The 23,848-nt window shown below is 48.1% G+C and overlaps 1 protein-coding gene across 6 annotated transcripts in view; it reads left to right on the top strand.

The window, feature by feature from the left end:
- The window catches only part of LOC309625267 (B2 bradykinin receptor-like), a 70,036-nt gene that overhangs the window by 31,326 nt on the left and 14,862 nt on the right, over positions 1 to 23,848 (top strand). The window contains exon 4 of one of the 6 annotated variants that reach the window (XM_082384592.1): positions 16,674 to 16,821. The exons of 1 other annotated variant lie outside the window; for it this stretch is intronic. Coding sequence is in view for 1 of the 5 variants with exons in the window: in XM_082384590.1 (XP_082240716.1) it covers positions 326 to 1,415 (1,090 nt within the window). In the remaining 4 variants the exon portion in view is untranslated. Of the gene's footprint in view, positions 1 to 325; positions 3,719 to 16,670; positions 16,826 to 23,359; positions 23,831 to 23,848 lie in introns of those variants that run through there. 4 more of the 6 variants (XM_082384593.1, XM_082384594.1, XM_082384590.1 and 1 more) reach the window with 4 other exon arrangements.

Here is a 23,848-nt window from a genome sequence, read left to right as displayed (position 1 = left end):
ACCATCATGGAAGCTTCGAGGAGGTCCAGGGTCTAACACTCACGCTTGTTAGTCTGGGTGACGGATGCTGGTCAAGTACACATCCCAGTGGAGCCTGGAGGCGAAGAACAGGAGCTCTCAGTTTAAGTCCAAGGAGCAGAGGCGCCTTTCTAAGACCCTGGGCACACAGGTGTACCTGAACTGCCTCTGAACACCGCGCAGAAAAGGCCTGAGTTTCACCCCTGACTTTGCCTTCTGGAAGCATCCCCCTCTCCTTCTGCATCAGTCGTTTCTCCTTCCTCTTGTGACCTTGAGGTGTAACTGCCTCTTTTCCACTTTCTTGCAGCGCCAAAATGTTCAACATCACCTCGCAGGTCCTTGAGCCTGCTCTCACCGGGACCCCTCCCCAGAGCAGCGGCTGCGTCCACTCCAACTGGTGGAGCTGGCTGAACACCATTCAGTCCCCGTTCCTCTGGGTCCTCTTCATACTGGCAACTCTCGAGAACGTCTTCGTCCTCAGCGTCTTCTGCTTGCACAAGAGCAGGTGCACGGTGGCGGAGGTCTACCTGGGCAATCTGGCCGCGGCCGACCTGCTCTTGGCCTGCGGGCTGCCCTTCTGGGCCATCACCATCGCCAACAACTTCGACTGGCTCTTTGGGGAGGTCCTCTGCCGCGTGGTGAACGCCGCGCTCTACATGAATCTCTACAGCAGCATCTGCTTCCTCATGCTGGTCAGCATCGACCGCTACCTGGCCCTGGTGAAGACCATGTCCATGGGCCGGATGCGCGGGGTGCGCTGGGCCAGACTCTACAGCCTGGTGATCTGGGGCTGCACGCTGCTCCTGAGCTTGCCCATGCTGGTGTTCCGGACCATGCGGGAGTACGGGGCCGAGGGCCACAACGTCACCGCCTGCATCATCCTCTACCCGTCCCGCAGCTGGGAGGTCTTCACCAACATCCTCCTGAACTCCGTGGGCTTCCTGCTGCCCCTCGGCGTCATCACCTTCTGCACCGTGCAGATCCTGCATGTGCTGCGCAACAACGAGATGCAGAAGTTCAAGGAGATCCAGACGGAGAGGAAAGCCACCGTGCTGGTCCTGGCCGTGCTGCTACTGTTCATCGTCTGCTGGCTGCCCTTCCAGATCAGCACCTTCCTGGACACGCTGCAGCGCCTCGACGTCCTCTCCAGCTGCTGGGACGAGCACGTGATCGACGTCTTCACGCAGATCGCGTCCTACGTGGCCTATAGCAACAGCTGCCTCAACCCGCTGGTGTACGTGATCGTGGGCAAGAGCTTCCGCAAGAAGTCGCGGGAGGTGTACGGGCGGCTGTGCCGGCAGGCGGGCTGCGGTTCGGAGCCCAGCCAGATGGAGAACTCCATGGGCACGCTGCGGACCTCCATCTCAGTGGAACGCCAGATTCACAAACTGTCGTAGTGGGTGGGAAGCAGCCAGTGAGCAGATGTCACCAGGGCTACTAACGTGGGTGACGACTGTTGGACAGTGGTTCTCAGGATGTGCCCCAGGAGGAATGGAAGGAATCCCAAGTGTGACCTCGGGCAGTGAGTCGGTGTCTCCAGTAAATTCCTGCCCGGCTCAAGTTGCAGATAACAAGGCTGTGAGGTTGGAGTGATCTGGTACACAGCCAAGGGCTCCAGAAACACAAGAGTATTATTGTTCTTATTTGCTGCCACCCCTAAGACCAGTCTGCTGCTTCCCAGGAGTGGAGGGAGCCTGGGGGCAGGGACAGGAGTGATCGAGCTTCCCTCCCATGTGGTGTCCCACCTTGCCCCAGCATGACAGCTCAGATCTCCAGAAATGCCACCCAGCTTTGGTGCAGCGGCTGAGTGCCCACGCAGGGCTCAGCTGAAGTTTTGCCTTGGGTTTCTTTAATCCACTCAGCTAGGACCCTGGAGGATGATTTCTCAAGTTAATGAAGGTTAAACTCTGAGAGATCCATGGTGTGAACCCGGAGACCAGGATTCTTTCATTCCCCTCATGGAAAGACAAATGGTCTGTGCCAAAGAAGAACCCAGTAAGCACTTATCCAGCACTTGCTGTATATGCAGCCTTGAGCGCTGTGGGTAAGAGAAGAAAAAGAAAGTACAGTCTCGGTCTTGAAGGAACTTGCAGACTCACGTGGGGATAAGTCAGCACCTGCAGCCACCAGAAGGCTGTTCTAGACACGGTCAAGCAAGGCACTGTGGGCGGGGCAGAGCAGAGCAGAGGGGTGAGGAGAGGCCGCCCCAGCTCAGCTTATAACTAGTTGCACGTGGCTGTGTCCCTGCCTCGGTTTCCTCCTCTGTAACACGAGGCTGTTGGGGGATTAAAGGAGCTAACAGGCATAAAAGTACTTTGACAAATGAAAGGTGCTATGTAAATGTGAGGCATTATTACGCCCACAGAACAGGAATAAATTTATTATAAGGAGAAAGACACAGGTTCAGCAAAAGGTCCGGAGAGGAGAATCGGTAGCCAATGGTGGTGTAAAGCACCCATCGGTGTCTGACACATACTAGGTGCTCAATATGTTAGCTCCCTTCCACCACCTGTCCTTCCCATCAACGTGCGCGCACACACACACACACACACACACGCGAGCGCGCGCGCGCACACACAAGCATTTTCAGGGAAGGTCACCCCTTCAGTGGAGGTGGGAGAACGCCCTCCCCAACCCGTCTCTGGCAGATCATTTGCCCAAAGAAGCATCTGCAGAGGGGTCCGCGGCTCCGCCTCCTGTGGGCGGGGCAGGGACGGGTCGTTGTGCCGAGGGGCGGGGTGGGCAGTGATGGGCGGGGCGGAAAGCCGGTACCAGGTGTCAGGCAGGAGGAAGCTGGACCAGCATCCTTGGCCAGAGGCTTAAGAGACAGCCCTAGCCCCAAGCCCGAGGTCCTCCAGGGGGAATTCGTTTCTTCTTTCTCTACACGTTTTATAATCTGCCTTCTGTGGCCGGCCCACGTGGAGATAACGGAGAACGCACCACCCAGGCGCCGACATCAAGCCCTCAGAGTCAAGGCAGGGAGGGACGCTCAGTAGCAATGGAGTTTGGGACGTGTAATGTAGGCAGCGCCCTGGAAGCACTCCCTCGATCAGTAAATGGGTGATTTGTTAGCGGGCTCTCCCTGGAGAGGATAGAACCTGGGGGACCAGGAGAGTTTAGATGGCAAAGAGCCCATAAATACTGCCCAATCCAGCTCTGGATTTTAAAAGAAAAAGAGTCACAGAAGATTTCTTCCCCATCCCAGCCTTTGTTTTCTGCCACGCATACCCCTCTGCCCAAATAAACATACACACTTCTAGCTGGAGAAAGAAAACAGAGGAAATAAGAAACAGGAACCATTTAGCATTAGAACGAAGTAGGAACCATTTAGTATTAGAATGAAGTTAAACCATGTGCATATTGTGAGTGGGGTAACGCAAAAGGAGGCTGGGCTTTGGAATGTGTACCACTCATTCATCAGTGGGTGTGTATGGTCTAAAGGTCTCCTATGAGCAGAGCCACATCACAGCCCTGGGCTCCTAATGGCCATTTAGGGTCCACCCGCGGGCTAAGGAGCAATCGGTCTGTGGGAAGGGAGCTGCCCCGTGGGTTGTGTTGGTACCATGATAAAGAACATCTGTCCTGTGAAAGGTCCAAAGAGCTACTACACTGTAAAGAGGGAGCATTTCACAAACAAGGAGAAATGGATGAACGGCATAAACATGTGTTTTTGTCCAGCATAATAAAGGGATGAGGCATTCTTGAGTAGTTCTTTCATTTGTTACAACTCCTGAAAACCTGAGTCTTGTCATAGACACTGCCGTGGCGGTTAGAAGTCTTTGGACTGGGGGTTCCATTTATTTCCACTCAACCTACTTTAGGGCTTCTGTCCTATAAATCAGTGGTGTCCAAGCTATTGTAATTGCGTATTTATATAAGTAAAAAAATTTTGATTATATGTACCCAATACGTACACTTATTTACATCTATTAAAATGTACACTCTAAAATATACTCAAGTACAAATCTAAGAAATTTCAACAGGGTTTGAATATTTTCTCCCATCTCATATTCCTACATTGCTGACTCATTACCAAGCACCCATCAGGTGTGCACGAGGCCCATGAGGCCCTGGAATCATAGGGATGATTGTAATTCAATCATCCGTGCATGTGCTATATATCTATTATGTGCCTTCCATTTGACAAGGTCTAGATCAAACAGTTATCTAACTACTGCTTGCATACTACCAGTGACAGGGAACTCATTACCCACTCCATTTTGAGGTCCCTTCATTATTCATGTATTCATTCACTCATTCATTTAAAAAAAACTTGCTTTCTGTGTCTACAGAAATGACACTGCTCTGTCTCTGCATCCATCAATCCATGCTAGAAACCTGGGGCTCATGGTAAAGAGGAATAACCCTCTCTGTTATTCCTTACACCTAGTGAATCAGCACCTCTTTTACATTCCACCTAAGTGTTTCCTGGATCTATCTGCTTCTTTCTATGTCTAACCATCATCTCTTATTGGTCTCCCCATCTCTGATATTAACTACCACCATCTCCCAATTCATATTCTCCACTCTGCAGCCAATGACATCTTTTAAGAAGGCAAAGACGATGATAGGGAAGCTATACATGTAAAGAACATGTAAAGAACAGTGTTTAAGAGCCAAGGCTTTGGGATCAGGCAGACCTGGATTCCAGTTCTGCTTCTGGCTCAGACTCATTTGCTGTGTGGTCTTGGGCATCTCAGTTATCCTTTCTGAGTCTACATTTCCTCATCTGTAAAATGAGGATAGTAATGGCATTCACATCATAGAACTGTTAGCAGAATTAGTGTATGAAAGTGTTTAGCTTGGTACAGAGTTGGCACTCAACATGCATGAGCTGCATGATGGTGATGATGTTGGTGATGGTGATGATGTTGGTGATGGTGATGATGTTGGTGATGGTGATGATGCTGGTGATGGTGATGGTGATGATGTTGGTGATGGTGATGATGATGGTGATGATGTTGGTGATGGTGATGATGATGGTGATGATGACGGCTGTGATGGTTATGATGGTGGTGATGATGGCGATGGCTGTCATGAAGATGATGGTGGGGGTGATGACGGCCCTCTCTAACAGGAGACCTTTCAGTAGTGTCCCACCACTCTTGGGATAAAGCTCCACTTCCATAAGGTGGCTCGCAAGACCCTTCATGAGCTGGCCCCTGCCTTGTCTCTTTCCCTCTCTCCAGTTCCTGGCCCATTCTCTACCCTCCAGCCGTATTGGACCCAGGTGCCTGGTAGATATTCAGTTCTCTGTCCAGTGCCCACCCTTCCCATCCAGCCTGCACCCCACCAAGGCCTTGAGCTTGAAGAAAGTTGCCCACAAGTGCACAAGGGAGCTAACTCATCCGAGGGACTTTGCTCACAGATGGGGCATGACTCAAGGAAGTTCTGCAATCTGGAGGAGTCTGAGCAGGGCTCTCAGCAGGTGTAAACAGGCTGGGAAGGCCTCCCTCTCACCTCCCTCCTACCTCCCTCCCACCCCGGCCAGGCAGCATGAGCGGCCCTCAACTCCTGACCCTCCTTGGCCCCAGCGAGCTGGTGAGATGGGGAGAAGCCCAGAGCGGCCTCTGGTGGACTCAGAACCAAGCGATGGGCCCAGCTCCTGAGTGTGTCCTGGCCAGAGCGGGTGAGGGCCCAGTGCAGAAATGCCAACTGTGCACCAGGTGCCCCAACGGGAACTAGTGCTGGTGGTGCAGGCTTCCGCCGATGATGCAGCCACTTATGATTCAAAGGTGCAGTCTCCAACTGTGACCCGCACAGCGCACGCCATACCTCCTAGTTACTCAATCCCCGGGCCCGCTGCAGAGCCCCACACAGCCCTGACCTCTGGCCAAACCCCCTGAGAATGTTGGGGTCAGGGTTGAGCAAGGAGGTCACGATTTGGCAATAGCCGTGGCTGAAAGTTTAATGGTTTGTTTGTGGGGTTTTTTTGGCTGAGGTCAAAGGGGCTCCATGAAAATATCTCTCACTCTGCTGAGCTCTTGTTTATTTATTTTCTTTTCCTTTATGGTTAATTACAGGATATTGACTATAGTTCCCTGTGCTATACAATGGGACCTTGTTGTTTATCCATTGCTGAGCTCTTTTTAGGATTGACCCTCAGGACCACTCAGGTAGGGAGGTGCCTGTATCATTGCCAGTTCGGGATGTGGAAACTTAGGCCCAGAGAGGGAAATAACCTGCTAAGGCCATAGGGTTCTTCAGGAGTGTGGTCAGAAGCCCACCTGCTTTCTGTGTGTTTGTGCCTTAACAGGGGGATGCAAATTATCACAGAAGAAGCTCCCAAGGTGCCTTCTTGCATGAAGAGCATCCGGCCTCGGCTTGGGCTGTTTCTGCCCTGATGGACAGACTTTGCATCTTCTGGGGCTTGTGAGTTCTTGCTCCCTGAAGAACCACCTCCCCAGCGGCAGGTGGCTTACAGTGAGATCTTTATTAGAGCGGCTTTACTGAGATAGGAGTTCTGTGCCTTGCTCATTCCTGTGGCTTTTAGTGTATTCACAGGGTTGTGCAACCATCACTGCCCCCGAATTCCAGGACGCCTTCATCCCTCCACACCCATTAGCAGTCATTTCCTCCTTATAGCCTCTGGTAGCCACTAATTTTCCCTCTGTCTCTAGATCTGCCTATTCTGGACATTTCATAGAGGTGGGATCACACAATATGTGTCTTTTGTGTCTGGCTTCTTGCACCTGACCTACACGGAGATACAATATTGAATTGGAGGGAAGAACCGTGGAGTCCAGGCCTTGAGTCCCTGCCGTGCCACCTACTCACCGTCTGATCTTTACAAACCATTTGACTCATTTCCCCCACACCGGCCTTTGGCCTCGGTTTCCTCATCTGTGAAATGGGCAGATAATACAATAAGTATACCTGTGTCACACAGAGCTAATGACTCTGGAAAGGGGGCTTTGTAAACTGTAATGGGTGGCACCAACACGGCAGGGACTGCCCTGGGCTTGGAGCCAGGTCCCTGGTTCACAGCCCTGCCGTTTCCTGGCTGTGGGAATTTGGACAAGATCAGTTAACTTCTCTGAGTTTCTGGGTGGCAGGGGGGTTGCCTATAAAATGAGGATCCAGGCGTTGTGAAGATTAAGTGAGATAAAGGTGTTCTCATGAGTTGAATAGTGTCCCCTCCCTCCCCAAATTCACATCCACTTGGAACTTCAGAATATGACCTAATTTGGGAATAGGACCTTTGCAGAAGTAATTAAGATGAGGTCATACTGGATAAAGATGGGCCCTAAATCCAGTGACGGGGATCTTGATAAGAAGAGAAGAGGATGCACAAAGACACAGAGACAAGGCCCTAAGAAGACGGAGGCAGAGATTGTAGTGATGCTTCTGCAAGCTAAAGGATGCCCAGGATTGCGGCCTACAGCCAGGCAGGGGACAGATTCCCCCTCAGAGCCTCCAAGAGGAACCAGCCCTGCACACACCTTGCTTTTGAACTTCTGGCCTCCTGCACAGTGAGAGAATAAATTTCTGTGCCTTTAAGCCACCCTGTCTGTGGTACTTTGATCCGGCCGCTCTAGGAGACGAATACAGATGTTTTAACGATTCTGAGTGCGTGTCACCCACGAGGTGCCCGTCCCAGTCCACACGCACTGCTTCCCCCGACAATGGAGGAGGGAACCAGACACCTTCTTCAGGTCTCCTGGGGTTTAGAGATGCTAGTTGGTGATGGAAGGTGTCTTAAGAAAGAATGGGATACACCATCTTATAGAATTTTAGAGATTTCTTCACAGGGAAGATACTGAGGCCTCTCGCAAGGTAACATAGCGTGTTGGGGGCTGCCCAGGCCCCCAGAGTGTGTGCACCACAGGCCTCGACACACCGTCTCTACTGACCCAGGGCCGGGGCTGCCCTGTTTCTCTCCTTCCCCCAAAGGCAGGCCGATTCCAGGAGTCTCAGACCAGGTTAAGAAGAGGCCACAGGGCCCAGCTCCCAGCTTCCTGACAGCTCCACCACCAAGCCCACTTTGGTGGGACATTGTTTATAAACAACCCTGAAAAATGGCCCAGGACGGAGCTCTGAGGCTCCTCTGGACGCCCCCCTCCGCGCTGAGTCACCGCACGGCCCACTCAGGGCAGTCAAGTACGCCTGCATATTCCTCTCCCCAGTCCTGGCCAAGGCAGAGGACGGTTTACGTAACCCTGCTGCGCTCACACTAGCACCGCCTTGTGCAACGGCCAAGTGATGAAACCAGAAGAGCTCCCGCCGGCTGCTGACCAAGGACCAGCTACATCACCATCTCACCTGATCCCCAAACTCGGAGAAGAGGCCCACTTCATAGATTAAGAGACTGGGTCTCCTTGGGGGGCTGGGAGAGAGATAAATTAGGAGTTTGGGATTACATATACACACTACTGTATATAAAATAGATAAAAAACAAGGACCTACTGTGTAGCACAGGGCACTATATTCAATATTTTGTAATAACCTATAAGGGAACAGAATCTGAAAAAGAATAGACATTTATGTGTATAACTGAATCACTTTGCTGGATACCTGAAACTAACACAACATTGTAATTTAACTATACTTCAATTTTTTAAAATGGTTTTAAAAATCCAGAAAAAAAAAATATAATGAAGAGACTGAGGCCCCGGGAGATGGTATAAAAAATGGCCCAAGTTCACCCAGCTGAACCGTGATGGAGCTGGGATTTAAACCCCCATGACGTGGTTCCTCAGCCAGACCCGCCCACCCGGACTTCCGCATCAGACCTCAAGGACCAGGGTCTTGCTTTGGAATCAGATTCTTTCACAAAGTACCAGTCCCCTTGAGGAAGACAAAGCAGTGAGACCCCCAACAGCTTGACAGCTGAATGGCCTTCTGGGCTAGTCCGACCCCTTCACCTCGGTCTCCAGCGGGAAGAAGAGAACCTCTCATTTGGCAACCCCTCCCCACTCCATTAGTTGCCCAAATTCTTTCTCTTCCACTCAGTCCTGACTTCATTTTCTTCTAGAGCTCCAGGGCTCCACTTCCAATGTTTAAGCTCTTTTGATGCCATTATTCCCTTCTGCAGAGTTTCCGAAAGTTTCTCAAAAAACAAAAACAAAAACAACAACAGAAGAGTCTGGCTCCTGATTGTTCAAAAGAGTCTGAGAAATGCAACTACTACGTCTTTCTTGTGGGGCTGCATAGATGCATATTAAAGGCCCTGGGAAGACCTACAGGCAAGAGGCCAGTCCACTCTGCTTTGTCAAATGCAGGGCTTTGTCTAACCCATGGGTTCCCGGACTTGATGGGCACAGAACCCGGTCCTCACTGCCGACTCCTTCCTACTCCGCTTGCCCAGTGTCTCCTTCTCCACGTGAAGTTTAAATGTTGGAATTCCTCAGGCTTCAATCCTAAGCCCTCTTCTCATCTCTCTACATGGCCCACCTAACTAATCCCAGCCAGGGTCATGACTCTAAATGTCATCTGTGATGCTTAGTCTTATGTGTCAACGTGCCTGGGCTCCAGCACCCTGTTATTTAATCAAACACAAATCTAGGGGCTGCTGTGAAGGTATTCTGTGGATGTGGTAAACATCTCCAATCGATGGACTTTAAGTAAAAGAGATCATCCTCGATCATGTGGGTGGGCCTCCTCCAAGCAGTGGGAAGGCCTCAGGAGCCCAAACTGTGGTTTCTTGAAAAAGAAGAAATTCTGCCCCAAGACTGGAGCTTCAACTCCTGCTTGAGTTTCCAGCCTGCTGACCTGACCTACAGATTTTGGACTTGTCAACCCCTACAATGATGTGAGCCAATTCCTTGAAATAAATGCATAGATAGATAGATAGATAGATATGATAGATGATAGATAGATAGATATGATAGATAGATGATAGATATGATAGATGATAGATAGATAGATAGATAGATAGATAGATAGATAGATAGATAGATAGATAGATAGATAGATAGGATAGATAGATAGATAGATAGATAGATGATAGATAGATGATGGATAGATAGATGATAGATGATAGATAGATGATAGATAGATAGATAGATGGATAGATAGGATAGATAGATAGATAGATAGATAGATAGATAGATAGATAGATAGATAGATAGATAGATGATAGATAGATGATGGATAGATAGATGATAGATAGATGATAGATAGATAGATGATAGATAGATGATAGATAGATGGATGATAGATAGATCCTATTGGTTCTGCTTCTCTGGAGAGCCCTGACTGATACACATCTATGCCAACAACTCTCTTCTGAAAAATCTTCTCTGATCCAAATGCCTGCTGGAAAGCCATTTAGGTATTTCACATGCATCTCCAACTTAAGGCCAAAACCAGCCTTTTTCATTCTCTTTTTAAGAAGCATATTCCTCCCTTCATCTCCCCCATCTCGGTAAATGGTACCACACAAGAGCTAGGGTGACCTTTCTAAATGTTTAAAGCCCTTTGGTGGCTTCCTATTTCTGGTCGATGTGCCATCCAGACGCTCCTTAAGGAATGAGGGACCTGCTACCCCAGCTGCCAGGGACGCTGCCGGCAGACAGTGCTTACCGTAAGCGCTGCTTCACCCAAGGTCATGCCGTCTTCCAGGGCACCCTTCATCCAGTGGCTGAGAGAAGGAAGGAAGCCCAGCCCTCTTGCCCCAACCCAGACAGCTTTGAAGGGTCATCCCATCCAGGAATTTTCACAGGTCTTCGGAGGCTTCTCTTAAGACTACGCTGCAGCTCAGTTCTCCCTGTGCCCAATCCTTCCTTCCTTTTACTCTCACAGGTCCTGATCCCTTGGACCTCCTGCACCCTGCAATGCCACGGGACCTGGGAAACTCCAAACTCTATCAGCCGCTGTCCCAGGCTCCGTCTGGTCTGGCCCTGCCCAGCGTACACCTCCTCTCCAGCCCTTCGACCTTCTGTGTTCGTTTCTTCAGTTCCTCAAGCAGATCAAGCTGTCACAACCTCAGGGCCCTTGTTTATGCTGTTCCCTCTGCCCGCACTAAGCTCCTCCGACTCTGCAATGGGTTTCTCCTCTTACTCCCAGTTTCCCCTCTGCCTCCCTGACCTCCCTCAGTACAAATCCTGACACCCTGTCTGTTTTGTGGAACACTGCATCCTGAGCTGTTTCTTCATAGAACTCACCACAATTACAATCACAGGTGGTTTTCTCTGTTTGCTTGTGTGTCAAGGGTGACCCTGAGTCTTACAGGAAAGGTGAAAGTTATCTTCCACATTCAGTTCCCCTGTACCCAGAGTATGCAGCTCAAAGAAGCATCCCCCATCATGGGGGCCAACATGATCTACGCTAAAGACAAATGCTCACAGCATCAATTCCATCTCCATTAAATACATCATATGAGAACTACTGGTTTCAAAGGAAGAGGAATTTTACTTCATGGTCCCATTTTTTGCAGTACATGTGGGCCAATTAGGCATCTAGGCTGACTAGAAAATGGGTACTTTCTCCCAGATTACACAGAGAAAAGTCATAAAACTGGGAAAAGCTACATCAATATGTAAACATTCATCTTACCCTGTGAACATCTGTATAAAGTGATATTGACAGTTTCCATGCATGTGTATGATCTTCAGAACTGCTCTCAAAGTAGGACATGATCTCAGATAAAGAAACTGAGGGTCAGAGCATTCCCAGGATTGTGTGGGTCACCCAGCTCCCTTCCAGGAGTATTGCAGGTGGACGGCCTCCCCCTCTGTACCCACTCTCTCAGATCTGAAACTGTTTGATTCCCTTTCCTGCACCAAACCAAGAGCCTTTGGGGGCACACCTGCACAGGGCCTGCCCCAGGGTAGGAGCTATGTGATCTCACATAAAGAATGACTAAATGGGGTGGGGTGGGGGAACGGCTAGAACCTGGGCTTTCTGACTCCAAGTTCCAAGTGAGTCTTCCACAAACACATCTGTGCACATGTGTGTTTATGGTATGCATGCAGGTCCTTCCATCTACAATGTTTTTCTCAGCTTGCCTGCCTTCCAAACTCCTATTCGTCTCTCAAAACCCCACTCAAATATCCTTCCGCCATGAATTTTTCCCAACTCTGCCTTGAGCAGAATTAAATCCTTTCAGTCTTGACACTCAGACAGAACCTTGGCACTTCATTGCCACTTTGCATTCTACAAAGTATAGTCACTGGATGTCTGCCTGTCTTTGTCCTCAGCCAGACCAAGAGCTGCTCAAGGGGACAGCATTCACCTTTGTCCCTCCAGTGCCCACACAGGACCTGGCACCCACAAGGGGTTTGGGACATGCATGTTGATAGAGACAAGCTGTTGATACTCTTGTATATAAATAAATAGAGTTATGAAGTCTTTCAGCAAATATTTATTAAGCATGTGAGCCCTGTTGTAGGAGCTAGGAACATGACTCTAATCAAAAGAGATAAACCCTTTCCCTGGTGCAGCTCACATTCTGCTGGGAGAGACGGGAAGTAAAAGATAAACGGATGAATGTATCCAGGTGACGATAACGGCTGTATCAAACAGTGAAGCTGGGCAAGCGGAGGAAAGGCTATTTCAGGGGAGGGCTCTCTGATAAGGGGGGGATATGCGGAGACCACAAGGACCTGGGGGAGTGAGCGTGCAGGTCCCTATGGGAAGGGCGCTCCAGGCAGAGAGAATGGCCAGTGCAAAGGCCCTGAGGTAGGAGACAACACGGCTTGTTCAAAAGAGAGCGAGGAGGCGGGGGAACAGATGGAGAGAGTGAGAGGGGTGCTCAGAAATGCATCAGGGGGTGGGGCACTGTGACCTTGAGGGCCACTGTCAAATCTTAGTGTCCTCTTGGGCCCGAGACAGGACTGCCATGGTCTGACTTAGGCTGTAGAACACAGAGGAACATAGCTGATCATCCTCTGGCAGACCCCTTCTGAGTGCTGCCCCTGGGGGGTATGTCCTGAGTGCCAGCATGTGCCAGGCTGCAGGCTGTGTTAGCTCATGGGATCCTCCCAGCTTCCCTAAGTGGAGGTTTCTAGTGAGCCCACTACCCAGCTGAGAAAACCTGATCTCCCAGAGCAAGGCCAGCGTGGGGATGGAGAGTTTTCTGTGGACTTTCTTAAACTTGCGTGGTCCATGGAACCCCTGTCCCAGCGGAGCTGTCTCTGCAGAGTGACAGGCACCAAGAACCCTTGGCTTCTAAATGGCCATGAACTCAGGCCAGGGCAGCGCCTGCGCCGCCTGAATGCCCAGGACACACTCCAGTTGGCAGCTGTCTCCCTGTTGATTTCTGGGTCTTCGCGCTTTGTTAAACCTGCGTGGAGGAGTTTATTTGTATCCCCCTGACATCACGACCCATTACTCCAGCCCTGCCCCGCCCTGCCCCCTTCGTGCTGCACCTGTGTGGCGCTCTTCTGCCGTGGCCTTTGCCACACGTGGCTGCAGGTGTCTGCTTGCTCACCTGCCTCACCCACCCGAGCGTGAGCGGCCCAGCACGGACGCTGAGCCGTCCTCTCTGCCCCCGGCCCCCAGTTCACCCCTGGCCCCATGGAGCTGCTCCCCACATGTTTGCAGAACAGGAAGAAGAACGCTCAGACCTGTGCTTACAAAGGAGCAGAGCTTACAGTGGGATTTGAATGACGGATGGACATGAAGGAGAAAGAGAGGATTGGGATGGTGATTTCTAGCGAACGCTCACAGGTCGGTGAGTCCAGATGCATTAGGCCCGTGGGCCTTCCCTCTCAGCCAGAATGGAAGGACCAGGTAGAGGTGGCTCTGGGTGATACAGCAGGACCGCCAAGGAGTCTGTGAATTCCAGGGGGCGGGGCCGTTGAAGTGACAAAATCCAGGTCCTTCCGGAATATTCATCTAGCCCAAGGATAAACTGAAGGGAAAAAAATCAGAAAGCAAGGAGATTGGTTTGGGGTTCTTTGTTGCAGACGTATTTGTTGCATGAGCGTCTAAAACCAAGATGGGAAGGAAGGTTTGGGCAGAGGGGGAGAGCACTCGCTAGACCGAAACAAGAATGCCGCCTTTCATCCTGGTGGGAAGTCGCCCCGCGGGAGTTTTCTTTCCTTAACTGCAGTGGAGGTTGTAAGAGAGATGCCAGCTACTTTACGGACTGAGTAGGACCCTCACCCACACCCCCGCACAAGACGCTAGGCATATAGACGTCATTCATAGAGTTGCGCTGGATGAAATATACCAGAGTCTTTGACCTTGAAGAAGCTGCTGGATGTGACTAGAAAGGAGAAGAGACCAAGTGACTCCAGTGCTTAGCGGCTGGAGAGCTGGAAAGTGATCCTGACTGTCAGAGTGGGGACATAACCTCGGCGTCCCCAAGTTCCTCCAACTCCAGCGCACCCTTTCCTTGAATCTGCATCGAGCATAGTCCGAGCCCACCCGTACCTGCCTGGGGTCCCGCTGCGTTAACACTGAGGACAATTTCAAGGAGGGTTGGTCTGTCCCACCCAGCTGGCCAGGCTGTCCTCTGTTTCTGGGTCTTCCACCAGCCACCTCTTTGTGCCTTATAACGGTCTCTGCTGTAATCATTTTAAATTGGTTAAAATAATCATTTTAAATCTGCTAAAATAATTTTTAACACGTTAAAAATCAGTTTTATTAACTAACGTATATTAAGTTCACATACTTAATGAACAAAGTGAACAAAGCATTTCACAATCCACTGTATGATCCTCAATCAGAATACAGATTACAGGAATTCGGAAGCATTCTTCTTCTTCTGATATAATGATCGGAGAATTGTGATTTCTCTGGTTCACAAAACGGGGCCTAATTATTTAGTAAACGTGGATGAACATTACTTTTACGACCTCTTAGGGATGGGTTACTATACTTTTCTTGGGTATCTATGAAGATGTCTTCATTTCAGCCATGTCAACTAATATTTGTGACTTCTGTCTATTGCTTTTATGAATACCTATGCCCACCCTCCCACAAGGGTCCCAGTGCCCAGGGGACTTCCACCCAGTACAGCTCACACCAGGCCTTTGCCATGTCACTCTCAGCCTCCTCCCATCTTCGCCACGTTCCAGGGATCTGTGGTCCCTTCCTACACGTGGGGTTCCCTCAGCCTGCCCTCAGACCCCAGAATTCAGGCTCCCACACCCCACAGCCCCAGAGGCAGAAGGAGACCCTCTCCTCCCTGGACCAAGGCCCACTTCCCTTTTCCCATCCTGGAAACAACAGTGGGAGCATCCATTTTCTTCAGAGAACTTTCCATCCCACCACAGGGTGGGGCTCCCCAAGGCCTTGGCAGGGCTGCCACAGTGCCACTTACTCAGCCCTCACTAGTGGCATGTGGCATACTGACAGTCCTGGCCACGTGGCCCTGCCACACACAGGCCACTTCTCACAGTCTGTCCTCCATGTGAGGCAAAGCCAAGGTCAGGCCTGCGCACCCCACCTCCCGGCAGGACTGGTGTCATGATATCCTGTGGGTAAACCTGTGTTGGAGCCGGCAGACATCTCCTGAGAGCAGATACTTCTCAGAAACAATCCTGTCTAAACTCACATCAAAGGGAGAAAAGCCAACCACCTTCTGCAAAGGCGGGTCTGGCTGGTGAGACTCTGATCTACATTACTAATTAGGAAGGACTGATGACTGGGATTTGGAGAACTTTCTCTAGTTAAAATCTACCCCAAAATGATGGCAAGCACTCACCTAACATCTGCATGACTGAAAAAGTCCCAGATCTCTCCTGATACGAAGGGCCCTTCCCCAAAGATAAATTCCAGCTTCCTCCCTAAAATACACATCTGATTCTTGGAGTGTCCTTTTTCTTTTCAACCTGCTTCCACAATTTTAAGATGTCCAACAATGGGAGAAAACTGCTGGGAAATTCAAAAGTGCAGTTTGTCTCCAGTGAGGTGTTAGTAATAGAAAAGGGAAACACGGTGAGGAGGCCAGATTCTGAGGACAAAGGGGACATTTTCTGCTCCAGACACGCCAGGCTCAAGGTGACATCAAGAAATACAAGCAGAGCGTCCAAGAGGCAGTACTAGGGTGTAGGGAGGACAGAGGCCTGAGATTTTGGTGTCACTTTCCAGAAGCTGGAATCAAGCCCTGGTGTGGAAGCATTCTCCTGCACTTAGGGAGGGAGATTAGGACATCTTCATTTTTAGGAGCTAAGATAGAAAGTAGGCGGCATTCGGTCAAAGGCTCTTGAGGTCTGACTCTCAAAAAAAGCCAGAAATGTCAGATTGTCTGAACACTAGGTCCTGAGTGGTTCAAGTTGATATCCGCAGACTTACATCAAAAACAGACTTCAGAACTGCCAGGGAAGATGAGGGAAAAGTGCATCTGACCTTACTAAGCTCTGCATATTGCATGAGTCAAGCTTTTTGTGGTTCACTGTTTGTTTAATGGGGTCCACAGTGATGGATTCTTGGCGATATACCCTTCATGACCAAAATTCAAAAGTGGACATTCAAGTCAACTCCCGCGAAAGCTGCTGCAGAACCCCAAGCATTCAGGTCTCCAGTGCGAATGGGTAAAATCATCACTCAGACCTGTGGGGACTCAACGATGCCAAAATGTGTTTTAAGGGCATGTTGGTCACTGTATCATTCTTGGGCAGGATCGCGGGACCTTCCCAGATGTTACCAAATTAAAGATGGAGATGGTCGTTGAGTAATCGCTTGCCAGCTCCAAAGTGCAAAGTTGTTTTTCTTCCAAAATTCCAGCTTGTTTCCTCTGTCTGAAAGACTCACTTTTTCAGCAGTCCAGCCGATGACATCACTGGAGTAGGGGTTCTGTAATTTAAGGCCACCACACTTCCACAGGGCTTCCCAGAGCAGAAGATACCTCCAAAGGCAGCTCTCACCATCAGAAAGCCCAGCTGAAGTTGTGACCTCTTTCATTTTGTCTGAGTAAGTAAATGACCATCTTTTTTTTCTCTCTTATAAGAGTAAAATATAAGAGAAGATCCATATCTCAGGGGAAAAATTTTTCCCTTTACAACTAATATTGACAGAGTTTTCAGCTTTCTGTTGTATGGTTTTTAAAAAACCATAATTCTGAATCAATTTAAGAGACTGTATTCCATGCCTCCTTTGGGTTTTAGCTGCTTTTCCAGAAGAGGAGGAGGGAGGATGCTTGGAACAGGAGGGTACTTCCGGCAGGTCTTTCCATCAAGGTCACATGAAACATGTAGAGGCTGAATGCAGTCATCAGAGCTCCGTGTGGGCTCCGACCACTTACAGTCTACGAATTCCGATTTATAAAAATCAAACTGGTCTCCCCAGGATCGCTTACAAAATTTCATAACGCCAATGACTGGTTGGGTTATCTGTGGATTGAAAACAGTATCTTATGATGTGATTGGGTTGACATCCTTTAATATCTATGCCTGTATTTCAAATGCCTTTATCATCAGCTCACTGTTGAAATTGGAATTAATTTGAAGAAGGCTAATTTGTTGAAGAAGTAGCATGCACCGATGTTTTAATGTGCAGAGCTCAGAAAATATCACATAGAAATTACAGAATCGATCATCTCTAGTAGACTCGCCCAATGTCACTCTTGAGTTTTTCAGATAAGATCAAATATGACTAATAATATCAATAGCTGCTGGTTTTTGACCACGTACTATGGGCCAGGCAAATATCAGAGCTAAGACTCGGAACCAACAAAGAAAGGTTTCTCCTCTCTGGCCAACTTTACATAAACACAGGCAGCAGCTGGTAAAGACAACCTCCTGAAAATAGGCTCGGCTTGAGCAAACACATGCCGTGGCCACAGACCCAGCCGGGTCCCATGGGATGGCGGGCAGTGTCTGCTGAACCAATCAGATTCGAGCTGAAGTAAGAGGTTTCTGCTGGTGGCATAGGTGACAGTTCCTGGTTTCCTGGGCAGGGTGAAGCCTTGACCCATGTATTAGTGTCCAGTTGCTGTTGTAACAAATTAGCACAAATCTAGTGGCCTCAAACAACACAAATGTGTTATCTTATAGTCCTGGAGGTCAGAAGTTCAAAATCAGCCTCACTGGGCTAAAGTCAAGGTGTTGGCTAGGGCTGTGCTCCTTCTGGAGGCTCGAAGGCAGAAGCCGTTCCTTGCTTTTTCTGGCTTCTAGAGGCTGCCTGTGTTCCTTAGCTCATGGCCCCTTCGCCATCTTCCAAGCCAATGGCATAACATCTTCTACTCTCTTCCTGCCTTTGACCGCCCCCTACCTCCCTCTTTTACTTATAAATGAAATCACTTTCACTTGTGATGACGTCAAGCCCACCTCCATAATCCAGCATCATCTCCCCATCTCAAGATTCTTAGCTCAACCCCATCTGCGAAGTCCCCTTTACCATGTAAGGGAACATATTTGCAGGTTCCAGGGACTAGGACGTGGACATCTTTGGGGACCATCATTCTGCCGACCGCACGGCTCTGGGGTACAGCCCAGGTTTTGGTCTGGCAGTGCCCGGGCAGCCCCTGTCTCTTGCTGACCCGTGGTCCCTCAGGAGCACACAGGAGCCAGGCCCCCTCCACTGCCTCCCAGAGCCACCCTTTCCTGCCCAGCCACCCACACTTCAGAGGGGACTCGACCCCTGTCCCACACGTTCAGGGTGACCTGAAGGAGGAAAGGGAGGGAAGCAAAGCAGACCACATCCGGGGTCTCTCTCAGCATCCACAACGAACCGCTTCCCTCCTTCCAGCTCCTTCTTATACCTCCTGGTGGTGAAAGCTCCAAGGCTGGAGACGAATGAGAATCCCACTGCCAAGAAGCCAGGCCCTCCTGGAACTCAGCTTTCCGGAAATTTAGTTCCTTATTTTCCTAGTGTGCTAGGTGCCAGGTAATCCCTGAACTGTTCTACAGCTCAGGAAGAGCAGAAAAGGGGTCTCTTGGTACTTTCCAACCTCGTGTTCCGACACCAGGGTAGCCCACATGAAGGAGAGGTTGCTTACACTCGGAGGGACCAGGACACTTTATCGTCACATTATTACTACCGTAGTTATCACCATTATTATTGTGGTGGTGGTTATCATCATTCGAGCCTCATATTTGTTGCTTTGCAACCTACAAGGGGATTCTACAGGTATAATCTCCTTCAAGCTTCACCATGACTCTTTGTAATAACTGCCGTTATTCCCATTCTACAGATGAACAAACTGAGGCTCAGAGAAGTTATCTGACTTGCCCAGAATCACAGTTTGGTGACCCCAGGACCCAAGCCCAGGCTCCCTAACACCAGACCCATTCTCTTTATGGTCACAGCACACTGGGTAAAAGAGGCCTGACCCTGAGCTGGGCCTGGAAGAAGAGCCGTGTATAAACAGACTGGCTCCTATCGCCGTATGAATGTAGGCAAGTCACTTCACTTCTCTTCACCTCCCTTTGCCCATCTGTACAATGGGCACAAGACAGCCATCCCTCCTCCCGGGCATGTTGTCAGGATCAGGTTACCTAAAGCCCAGCACAGCCCACAGATCACAGGTGTGGCTGACAGTGAAGGGTCAGATCTGGCATCGGGGGCTTACTCTTCAGCCCCAGCGTCGGTGGGAGACTGGGGCTGAGACGAAGATGCTCGGGTTTTCCGTGGCACATAGAGCTTCCTCAGCACGTGCAGAGAAGCACACAGGAAGGAATGGCATGAGGCCCAACGGCAGTCTTAGGAAGCAGCTCCCACACGTGTGTGTAGTACAAGGGGGCTGCCAGGGGCGGGGCATGGAGGGCCACCAGGTATCTGAGAAATCAGGTTTGCTGGGTGTGTTGCTTTCCTGTGGCTGCCAAAGCAAATTACTACAAAACACTTAAAATTGATTATATTATATTGATGGAGTTATAAAGTAGTTCTAGTCAAAAGCTATTTTCAAAAAATATGTATATTTAATTATATATACATGTATGTATATGTATATACACACACACACCAATGAATTGTTTATATTATATTCATGGAGTTATAAAAGTAGTTCTAATTAAAAGCTATTTTCAAAATAATTATATATTTAACTGTATATATTTATGTGTATACACACACACACCCCAACAAATTGGTTATATTATATTGATGGAGTTATAAAGTAGTTCTAGTCAAAAATATTTTTTCCAAAAAAATCTAAATATATTCATCCATCTACATATATGAAAGCAAAATGAAAGATTTTCTTTATGTTAATTAACTGAACATTGAAAAATAACATAAGCAAAATAATTAGTTTGGGTACATATGCAAGTGCTACAATTAGCTTCTTGAGCTTGTATCTGACTCTCATATGTCTTTGGCATTTTCCAGAGAATGTATTTTTCTCTCAATATGGTCTTATTATTTTTAATGGTTCCATATAATTGCCTGAATTTTTTTCCTTCAAATTTTATGGTTAATAAATTTAAATTAGCAACTTCAATTGACTCTTCTCTTGGACCAGAAAATATTTAATGAAGAAAATGTTCTCTCTGCAGGTGTTGAGGTATCTGATAAACTCTGAGCAAATTCTGCCAAGCAGAGGCTATTCTCAAGTCTAATTCTTTGCATATGGAATTATGCAAATATTTCAGCCCAGATATTTTCACAGGTGCTGTCTTTTTGCCTTAGTTTGAGTTCCTTCAACAAATATTTTCACCACATTAAACTCTTCAGATAAGTTGTAGCTATTTATAAGTTTTGAATGCTTTGTCAAATTTAGATGCTGCAGATCAGGGGCTGTCCCAATTTCATCTCAATTTTGTACAAAATATGAACTTCTCCAATTGAAAAGATGCTTCCCACAAATTGAGACATTCCAAAGCTCATTATAAAATTCAAAAATTAAATCTTGTGCACAATTTGACCTCTCATCGCTTAGTCTGATCATTTTCTCCCTTGTTTTTTAGCTATAAATTTCAATTATTTTCTGCATAAAAGTTTTGTTTTCAATAACTACAATCTGCTAAAAGCTCTAAAAGCTGATGTTTTGGTGCTCCATTCATTGAATACTTGTTCGAAGATTCCTCATTGATTTGGAACAAAATTCAACAAAAATTCTCAACTCTGCTGTAACAAATAATTGAATAACATTTTAGGGCACTTAGTGTCTTCTAAAATTGATTTATGATGGGCAGCAGAGAAAGAAAATGCATGCTAAAGTTGTTTTAATTCCTCATCAAGGGAATTCCCTGGCGGTCCAGTGTGTAGGACTCTGTGCTTTAACTGCCGAGGGCATGGGTTTGATACCTGGTTGGGGAACTAAGATTTCACAAGCCTCACAGCACGGCCAAAAAAAAATTCCTCATCAACTTCATCACAAAGTTCGTAGTTCAGTAATTCTGAACTACAAATCTTATGTTTTAGAATTTTGTAAATCTTGTCAAATATAACCTCCATATCAATTGGTAAAATATTGAAACTCATTTATATGCAATTACAAATTGTGTGTGCACCATGACCTGTTCAAAGTACATTTCTGCTTCATCGGTCTCTTATTTTAGCAAGAATATTGTTGTTAGCATGACACTGGGCCCCACCAAAATGTGTGTGATCATCAGAAAAATACAACTTTCTCTCCAATGTGAACAATTTAAACTGAGTTTAGAATAGCATTCACAAAATGTCCATTGTTTCATTTTGCCAGAGTGAAGTTTCACAAGTTTTGCTTTGATTCCATGAACTGGATAAAAAAATTGAATCATGATTGGAATTGACTGATTTTTCTATTTGAAGACTCTGAGGATACTGGTATCAAACTGGCACCATTTCACTGTCCGTGGATTTCTTGCGGAGCCGTCACATTAATCAGCCATCACTTCCATTTTTGTGTGTGCACAAGATAACCTGACACTAAAAATGAGCTGAATTAACTTTAAGAACAGTCGTTTGCTCTAAGTGAAAAGTCACAGCATCTTCTGCAGTAATATGAGTGAAATCAACGTCTTAGGGCTGATCTTTGAAAAATACCAACTTCTGAAGTAGCAGCTTTGTGTTAGGTTTCCTTGTGGTCAGGGAAAGCGCTACAGCCCCCATCACGATATAAACATCAATAAATATTTTGTGCAAGTTACACGTTCATCATTGACTTCCCTGAGAGACAGAAGTTCAGGACTTAAATTTTCATTAAACATTCTTTTTTTGCTCATTGTTGCCAGAAGGACTCATTGCAAAATTGAAAAGTATTGCCAAATAACAAAATAAATACTTCATGGTGGATTTATGCCCTGAAATCAATGACAAAAGAAGAGTGTCCTTTCTCTTCCATATGCTCTGGGTCAGAACCCTATAAGCCACAGATACGTCATAGCCTCCTAACCCATCATTTCCCATGTCCTCTGCTGACCTGTCAACTGGCAGCCCAGCAGCTGATTCTCTTCTCTGCCTACACTCTCCCTTGGTGATTTCATCCAGTCCTGTGACTTTAAATGCCAAATACCATCTGTGTGATTACAACTCCCAGTGATGTATCACCATCTCAGACGTGGTCTCTCAACACCAGTGTTGTGTAGCCAACTGCCCCAGATCCCCACCTGATGTCCAAGCGACAGCTCAGCCTCCACATGTCCAGACGTGAACCCCCGATCTTCCCCGCCAAAAAACCTGCTCCCTCTTCACTCCGTCATCTCCAGTTCAGTTGACTGCAACTTCCTATTTCCAGGTGCTCAGGCCAAAAATCTAAGCATCATGCAACTCCTCTTTTGTCATAACCCATATCCGATTGCAAATCATGGTGGTTCTACCTTCAGACTATATCTAGAGCCTGGTCACAGCTCACTGCTTCCACGGCTGCCCCTCCCCGGCTAACAGGTTTATTCCGTGTACTTATTGTCATTGCCTCTCTCCTCCCACAAGGCTAGAAGCACCTTGAGGGCAGGGCGTTTTGCCTGTTTGATTCACTGCTATGTCCCAAATACCTAGAACAGTGCCTAGCACATAGTGTGTGCTCAGTACATACTCGTCCAGTGGATGAACGAATGGAGGGACCCATGGATTTTACCCGATGTGAATGGCACAGTGTGTGGGTTACAGTGTCACAGTGAGAAGGTCATCACATCCTCCTCAGATGAGGAAAGTCGGGCTCAGAGACACAAAGTGATTGCCTAAGACTGCAGAGCCAAATAGACTTTCCCGAGATCAGCTCTCTTACGCAATATCTTGTGTTGGATACTATGAGTTTTGCCCAGTTGAAGGGAAGGACTCTTGGGCATCACTAAGGATAACGATGATGATAACGGTAGTTAACGGGTAGCGAGAGACTACAAAGAGCCAGGAGCCATTTGAAGCGCTTTGCGTATATTAACTCATCCAGGTGGGAGGAGGATTTTTAGGTGTGGAGCCCCAGAAATCCCACACCTTCTACTACTACCCTCACCTCCTCCACCCTACTGGCCCCAGTCCCAGTGGGTCAGCATCCCTGAGGGCCGGGCTTCTTCCTTGCTTCATTCCATCTTCGGTCATCGACCACTGTCTCCATGTCTGCCTCCCTCTAGATGGTGAGCACCTTCAGGGGGCTGGGCCCTGTTCCCTGTATCTCCAGCACCTGGCAAAGTACTGGCACAAAGTAGGTGCTCATTAAATCAAACATGAGCACCTACTTTGTGCCAGTGCTTTGTTTAATGAAACACTGCTAATAATAATGGTATGGTTGTAAATAAGACTCATCTTCCCCTTCTATTGAGTGTTTCCTCTAAGCCAGGCGACCAGGCCAAGCTCTCCACAGATACACTCGTCAGTCCTTGCCACAATCCCACAAGAGGGATACAATTAGATCCAATGTTCTAAAAGGAAAATAAAAGTCAGTGGGTCTAAGTGGCCCACACCAAGTAGTTACGTCAAGATTTGAACTCGGGTTTCAAAGCCCTGGTCCTTTCCTTTATACCCGGGGTCGGCAAAATTTTCATCTAAGGGAATAGGTGGTAAATATTTTCAGTTTTGCGGGCCAAAGGGCCACTGTTGCAACTCTGCTGTTGTAACACAAAAGGTAAATAAGTGGATGCAG

This window comes from Balaenoptera borealis (assembly GCF_965194805.1).
Source record: "Balaenoptera borealis genome assembly, chromosome: 3".
In the NCBI taxonomy this organism is placed as follows: Eukaryota; Metazoa; Chordata; class Mammalia; order Artiodactyla; family Balaenopteridae; genus Balaenoptera; species Balaenoptera borealis.
Note: the sequence above shows the minus strand (reverse complement) of the source record. Positions and strands in the feature narration are given on the sequence as shown.